This window comes from Loxodonta africana, chromosome 18, assembly GCF_030014295.1.
Source record: "Loxodonta africana isolate mLoxAfr1 chromosome 18, mLoxAfr1.hap2, whole genome shotgun sequence".
NCBI classification, from domain to species: Eukaryota; Metazoa; Chordata; class Mammalia; order Proboscidea; family Elephantidae; genus Loxodonta; species Loxodonta africana.
The window spans coordinates 59,540,978-59,548,695 of record NC_087359.1 but is presented as its reverse complement, the minus strand read 5'-3'; the positions used below and the strand labels follow the sequence as shown (position 1 = coordinate 59,548,695).

The 7,718-nt window shown below is 50.1% G+C and overlaps 1 protein-coding gene across 2 annotated transcripts; it reads right to left on the bottom strand.

The window, feature by feature from the left end:
• Positions 1-380: 380 nt before the first annotated feature.
• TMEM199 (transmembrane protein 199) lies at positions 381-7,590 on the bottom strand. Of its 2 annotated transcripts, none has more exons than XM_023556189.2 (6): positions 7,351-7,590; positions 6,212-6,285; positions 5,851-5,940; positions 5,364-5,406; positions 4,532-4,593; positions 381-4,240 (listed from the first exon to the last, which is right to left on the bottom strand). In XM_023556189.2, the coding sequence occupies exons 1-6, from the start codon at positions 7,559-7,561 to the stop codon at positions 4,145-4,147; spliced, it is 576 nt and encodes a 191-aa protein (XP_023411957.1). In that variant the 5' UTR covers positions 7,562-7,590; the 3' UTR covers positions 381-4,144. The 2 variants fall into 2 exon arrangements, with proteins under 2 accessions (XP_023411957.1, XP_003416908.1); XM_003416860.4 differs by having other exon boundaries at positions 384-4,240; positions 4,532-4,644.
• Between the last annotated feature and the right edge of the window lie 128 nt (positions 7,591-7,718).

Below are 7,718 nucleotides of genomic sequence, written 5' to 3'. Positions count from 1 at the left end.
GCGGTGGGGAGGTGGATGGCTCCAGCTCATCTGCTGTCCCCTGTCACTCTTCCCCATCCTGGCCAGCCTCACTAGCCCAGTCTTCTGTCATGGACTAGGGCTCAACTCGCCCATGATGGTGTCCAGGACCAGGACAGGGCACGGAGGACTCCAGGGGGTGTGGGAGAGCAGGAGAGAGAAGGCTTTAGCTTTCTAGGAGCCTTGGGAAGATTTTCATGAAGTACAGGATTCTGGACACAGACTGCCAGTATATGAAGTTCCAGGAAGGAGGCTGGGACGAGCTTCCTTTGAGAAGCCCTGAGCAATGGAGGCCACAAAGCTTTTGCCCCACCCACACTCTGCCACAGACCCCCACCGCCTTGGATTGTAAGCTCCGCCCCCCCACCACCCAGAGGCGGGGCCAGCCACGCTGAGCAGGATAAAACCTGAACCAAGGGATCTGGTGTGGGCACAGCCCTGGCATGGCCCACTGGGTCTTCATTATCTGCCAGCCCCCACGGCCAGCCCCATGGATGGAGCCACAGAGGGTGATCTGACGGGGAAAGGGCGGACAGAGTGGGGAGGTGGGCAAGGATGTGACGGGGGAAGGTCCGAGAGGAGTGGGGTGGAGGGGCTTCAGTGTCTGTTGAGGGCTTTGAGTTGGAGGTGAGTGGGGATGAGAGGGGGTGGAAGCAGAAGGCTGCCGCAGGAAACTGACTGCCTGCTTTGACTGCCACCGGCCCTCGGGTCATGCCTGGGGACTGGGTTCCCACCGAAGGAAGCGGACGCCTTTCAGCAGAAGGCAGCTGCTGGAGCTGGACTGGGTGTCTGCAGTACTGCCCTATCCTGACATCAGCACCCGTGAGCACCTGCCCTGGCTCACCCATCTCCCTGAGGGCAAGATTCCGATGAACTGTGACTTCTTCTCAGGCCAGGGGTACCCCTGCAGTCAGCTTCTGGGCTTGTCCCATGGCTCCTTCTCTTGGGTATCCAGCCTCTGGGTTCTGCTTTCTCTGTTCCTGGGGGTAGGAGATGCTAGAGCCAGAACAGACTCCGTTTTCTTCCCTACCAGGTGTGGTTCCAGAACTGCTGGGCCAAGAGAATCAAGAACAGGAAGCCACAAGGCCTAAACCCCAGGCCTGAACCACCCTACCCCCAGAGCTCCTTTTCCCTCCCAGATACCCTCCAGAAGCCCTTGAAGCCCCACAGACTGGGCCAGACTTGAACCTCCAACAGTACACCTCAGCGTGTGTACACATGCCTCCTGTCCAGCTCCTAGCCTGAGTCCACGGCATGGCTGGGCAGGGGCTAAAGCTGCAGCCCAGTGTGGACTGGCTGGGGCTTCAGGGGCCCACCCTTCTTTGGAGCAAACTATTCCCCAGACCTCACCGGGCAGCCTGTCTAACCTCGTCTATGCCTCGGCTGTCATCACTAACCTGGACCACTCCTAATCTAGGCCCACAGCTTGCAAGACCCTCCTCTGGTTCTTCTGGCTCACCCTAGGCCTGCCCCTCCTAGGACCTGGCACAGAAATGGATCCCCTGCTCTCTCCTTTTACAAGTAGAGACCACTTGACAAATTTGGGGTGGGTGCGGGTACAGCAGCAATGGCTTCTGGGATCACTGTCACCTGTAATCTCCAAATAAAACCCCAACTCTGTATCTTAATCTGGATTGTTGTGTGCTGCAAATGGGGACGGTGCCCTTTGCTTTTGAAATTGACCTCCATCACCTAATCCCTAAATAGGGCTGGGTTCCACACAGATCCTGTGTGGAGAGCTACTACCCAGGTTTCTGCTGGGCTTAGGGGCAAAGTCAACTGGCAGACTTAAGGATTTTGGCCAACAGACCTTGGGGCGATGGGAGCCTCTGCTGGCATGCCTGCTCCCAGACCCTCTGGTTCCACGACACTCCAGCTGCCTCCACTGTGGAGCTTCTCTGCTACTGAAGCTTGGCAAGGCTCTAAAACTCTGTGAGCCTGGAAAATGGGATGGTAATGCTTATCTCTATGTGTGGGATAAGATGAGACAATGTAGGTAAAGCGCTTCACAGGGTGTGTGGCAGTTTTAGGGCTCTCGATGTTACCACTAGTTTCCTTTCCGTACCGCAGGCCATGGGAAACTGGACTGGACCCAAACTTCTTGTTCCTCTCACTCCCTGCCAAGCATTCCCCTCTCTCTCTGGGAAGCCCTGGACCCAGGGCGCACTGGAGAAAGCATGGTATGGTGAGACAGAGGGTGACTGAGAAGACTGAGCTCCCTTCTCTGTGATGGGAACTGGAGAACAGGCCATCCAGTTCCCATTTCTAACCTGGTGCCCCTGCAGAGAGAAACCATCTAGCACACTAGGCAGGGGCTAGATCTTTTCTCTCTCTATCCCTGAAAGCTAGCACAGTGCCTGGCATATAAAGGAGATCTGAAGTGCTCATTGCCACAGATGCTTGCTGCCTGTAGGTCATGCAGAGCTACAGCCACAAGTAGTCCTGACCCCAGAGGTATGTGGGAGTAGAGGGCTGGAACATGGTACAGACCTCATTCTAATGAACGGTGCAAAGAGGGGAGACAGGAGCTGCGGGAGGTGGCAGGAGGGGGAGAGGGGATGACAACCTCACCAACATAGTGCTGGAAAAAGAGCCCCCTAAGTTGGAAGGCATTCAAAATACAAAGTGGCCGCAACAATGGCCTTCAGCATACCAACAATCATGAAGATGGTGCAGGACTGGGCAAAATTTCATTCTGTTGTACATGAGGTCACCATGAGTCAGAGGTGACTGGATGACAACTTACAACAACCATTAGGAGCGGCCCCTGTACAATTCTCAGAACTATGGAAGCCTTTGTGTTATTTGTCGCAGGATTTGAAATAAGAATACACTGAATACAATAAATATTTACTGGATAAACAACTTATATTGATAACCTTTTAAGAACCTTATACAGATTCTATCATCACAGCACTAATGGAAGTTTTTATAAGTGGAACACTGTTTTTTTACAGAGACTTCGGGACAACCCAGGGGTTCCTGACTCGATTTATCAAATGAAGGACCACAAACCAGTCATTTGATGGCTCTCAGTCTCAGTTTAGTCTTCTGGAAAAGGGGCCTAAATCATTTCTTTTTCCAGCCTTCAGGACTATTGTGAAGACCAAAGGCAACCATGTAAAACAATTCGTCAACTATGAACATTTACATGTAATTTTTTGTATTCACCCAAACATGGTTAAGAACCCACATAAGATACCCTGCGGGAGGCTTATGTATAACAGTGTGTATATTCATACTAAAAAAAAATATATATATATTCATACTACATACAGTTAAATCTGAAAATAGTCCCTGCCTACAAAAAACTGCCCTCTTTATTAGTTCAGACAATCCCCAGTAGGTATAATCCTCCCATATAAAAACACAGGGAATTTTGCAGTTAAAGACAGACATACTGTTTTGCCATCTGGATTTTCAATTTTGGAGGCAGAGCAAAGGGCGATGGGAAGGTGGGAAGGAGGATTGGTGAGTCGTAGAGACTGGAGGAAGCAAGTAGAAAATCAGAAAAAGGCAAGCAGAAAGGAGAGGTGGATGAAGATCAAAACTACAATTCTGAAAAGACAGCTGCCTTGCTTCCAGTTTCACCATCCCGCACCAACCCTTCTTTCTCTTGTTCCATGTCCTCTGATCAGTTCCTCTTTCAGCACAACCTGAGGAAAGGAGACCCTTCCTGCTTTTTGGGACCCTTCTGACCTAAATTCCAGGTCTGCATCAAGGATACGTGTACAAAGGATGACAACTGATTTGTGCACTTGGGTAAGTTCAAGGCAATATGTCTACTTCTGGAAAGATCTAGATTCCATTTACTCCCAACGGGAAAAAACTAGCCCGAGCAGTGCTCAGAATGGACTGGAGAAGGCAGGTGGAACACCAAGTTCAGGAGACGGTACTAACAGGTCAGTCCCTTCAGTTTTAAGATGTGTTGTTGCCTAAGTCCCCTCCGCTTCTCCCTCTGGAAATTCAAGGATGACAGAGCTCCCCAAAAGGAACAGCAGGTGGCCTGGCCCTCTGACTTACTGGAGCTTAGAACAAAGTGCCTGATCGGCTGATTGAGAGTGACAGGAAGCTGGGAGCCTGAAGCTCCCCAAACCTTTTCCAGACTTTGAAGATGAAGCACCGGTTACAGCTCTCCCAACTCGCCTTCCATCGCCCGTACCATGACATACAGCTCGGCCATACCCACCACAGAAGCGACGATCAGGGCAGCCAGCACCCGCTGGGGAGGGGGAGAACGATGTTTAGTGGATGCAAGCTAGCACTCAGCTCTGCAACCCCAGCACGTTATCAAGGATGGAAAACACCCCAACCCAGTTCTTAAGTTTGGCGGGGGGGAAGAGGGGACCTGGCTTCTCTTGGGGTTATTATCCACCCCTATGACTGCTGGTAAGCCCAGGTGCTCCTTGTTTATTGCATAAATATTCAATTTCTGACCTATGCAAGGCACACATCCTCCCTTTCCCATTAACAGCCCCTTCTGGGGCACCCACCCTGCCCAGTGCCCACTCACCGAGGCCATTTCTGTGAAGATATACTGGCTTCCAAGGTAGCCGCAGACAAACGCAGCTGCCACTGTGACAATGAAGTTGAAGATGGTGATGACCAGAGCCTTCACCGACCTCACTTTGAGAAGGAGCCCAGAGAAAAAGCCTTTAGGTCAACATTCTTCAGAAGCCCCTGTAATCTCATGGGTGCCTCCCCCATTAACTGAGTTCCCTCAAAGAACAATGTTGAATAGTGTGATGGTTAAGGTTATGTGTCAATGTCGCTAGGCCATGATTTTCAGTAGCCTGGCAGTCATTATATAATCGTTCTCCATTTTACGATCTGATGTGAGCAACCAATCAGTTGAAAGGGGAGTTTCCTTGGGGGTGTGGCCTACATCCAATATATATGGATGTTCCGGCAAGGTGCTCTTGCTCTCTCTGTTGCCTTCATTTACCTTGTCATCCTTTGACCTCTGGTTCTTGGGACCTGAGGTCCTGCTACCTGACCTACAGATTTTGGATTCACCAGCTCCTGCAACCCCATGAGCAGCAGCCTGCCGCCTGACCTACAGATTTTGGGTTCCTTGGCCCTTGCTACCACATGAGTCAGGAGAAGCCTCCAGCCTACTACTGACCCATGGATTTGGGACCTGCTTCTACAACTGCATAAACCATTTCCTTTAAATATATCTTTCTATGTTTATACGTTTATATATACGCTTCACTGGTTTTGCTCCTCTACAGAACCCAGCTAGACAAATAGCTCAAGCCTAAACCCAGAGCATGGGGGTGGGGAGGAGTGCCATGATCCATCCCAGAGAGAGGTTTTACTAGCCTGATTTCCTGGTATCTCACCTTCCTTTCCTAGGTCACTGAGAGTCCCACCATGTCTTGAATCCTAGGAAAAAGGAAAACCAGGTGATTGCAGAATGGAAGTTCAGAGGCAGGCCAAAAAGTACCCATTTATCAGTGTTGCTCAGTTCCCTCTATTCTCCTACACATTCACTCTGCTTTTTCCATAGATTCTTTTTCTCTAGAACCAGTCTGTCTCTTCCCTGGATCACAGATCAAGCATTTCATGGAAAGGGCATAAGCACTGAGTAACCATCTACCCGCCTCCTGCTCTAGGGCAGGGGCAGGGCAGAGAACAGTCGGGAGCCCTGTCTGTAACTATTAAGAATCAGTCACCATTTGAACCCAGGGTTCCAATGAATGAGTTAGGAGTATATTTGGTGTACATGCAGCACAAAGTGCCTATGATCTCTGAATAGTACACACATCATGTTTCCATGTTTTTTCTTCCCTCTGTGCCTTACCTGGTACAGTATAGGACTACCCTTACCTGGCAGGTGATGTTACGGGTGATTCGCTTATATTCCTCATTGGCCAGCTGTATCTTAATCTTCTCCAACCGGGCAACTAACTCTGGGTTCTAGGGCAGAAAAATCAAATGAGAAGAGTTATATTTCCAGTTTGCTAAAAAGTATGTCACAATCACTGGTTCCAAGAGGCTAAGGGCGCCAGAAGACTCATGTCATCAGCTCTGCCTTCATTTCCAGCTGTCAATTTGGGAGGACGTTTTTTTTTTTTCCCCACCCTGGTTCCCAAGGATTTAAAAGGCAAAGTTTTATTTGTAAATTCAAGTATCATAAATCAGCTCAACTTAGCTAATGCCCATTCTCACAGATATATCCCCTACATACCCGTGGAGGCTTCACAACGTCTGGGAGATAGATTTCGCTGCCTTCCAGAAGCTCGTGAAGATATAGCGTGGAGTCTGGGAATAAAAGGTTTCCACAACATAGTGATCCACAAAGCTAAGGTTGAGGAATTTAGATCAGAGAAGGGTCTAGTTCTTCCATTCTTTCTAGAAAAATAAAAGACAGCCACTACTGTATCAATCGTTTGCCAGATCATTTTCACTTGGGAAGAATGTAGGACAATTCCACATAAGCCTCTCCTGGTGCTGCACAGCTGACTCTGTCAGTTCTCAATTATGCTGCCAATGTCACTACTAAGGTGGAAGCCATTACATTTGCCTTTGAGTTAGGTCATTTCTATGGCCACAGAGGTCATCCCTAAACAGTTTAGGTGATCCTTAGCTGACCCAACCCATAAACCCAGTGCCTTCGAGTGACAGTGATGCTAAATACTCAGTTCACTGGCTTAGCATATCTTTTTCTAAGGTCCTTTTCAGTACCAATACTTGAGGAGTCTACGCTTTGTTTCCAGCTAGATTTTGTTAATTCTGGCAAAAGACCTAGAATGCCAGTTTGTCCTGTTTCCTCCCTTTAGGGATAAGGAAACTGAGGTCTCTGGGAGGGAAATGATTATTCCAAGGGAAGTCAGTGGCACAGGCATGACTAGAACTCAGATGCTATTCCTAGTCCAAATCTTTCTGCAAGGCTTTCTTCATCCTATCTTAAAAAAAAAAAAAAAAAGAATAAGGAAGAATTGACAACTCTTGCTTTTGAGATGAAAAGAAATTCAGATTCTCAAGCAGGACAAGCTCACTATGCTACGCTGATTCCTAATGTGGCCTGAATCTGTGTGCCTGATAAGGGAGACTCTCAAGAGGGCGGAAACTGTACAAGTAAATCTTCTTATCCCACGAAGGATTCCCAGAGGAGTCGTGAAGACCGTGGGTGGCTCCAGGGCTTATGAGGTGACCCTCTTGTAAGAAAAATAGCTATGAGTCGGAATCGACTCGACGGCACCTAACAACAACCACTATTGATGAGACGACTGTTCCAGGGGCGAAACAGAGTGAATGAAAACGATCTCAAGAGGAAGAAGACTTCGGAAACGAGGAAGCGGCCCCGGACTGGAGGCTGGGGCTCACCCCTTTCTCTCAGGTGCTGGTGCAGATCCCGGATCAGTCCGAAGGAAACCAGGCGTCGGGGGCCACCGGGGCTATCACCGCTCTTGTGGTTCTCCCCCAGCGCGGCCTCAAGTTCCGCCCGCAGCTTCCGGGGCAGGTTCTCTGGGCCCAGTTCCCCGCCGGGGCCCAAAGCGCGAACCAACCGTTCACCAGCCACCAAGGAAGACGCCATGTCTATGCGACTCTATGGTCAGGTGACCTTGAGCCGGGACTTCCGCCTGCAGCACGCCGGAAGAACCACAGAGCTCGCGGGAAGCGGCGAGGCAGGGCAGAGGGCCAAGGGGGCGGGGCGCGGCGCGGGGCAGTGTGGGGCGGGGGCGGAACGCCGC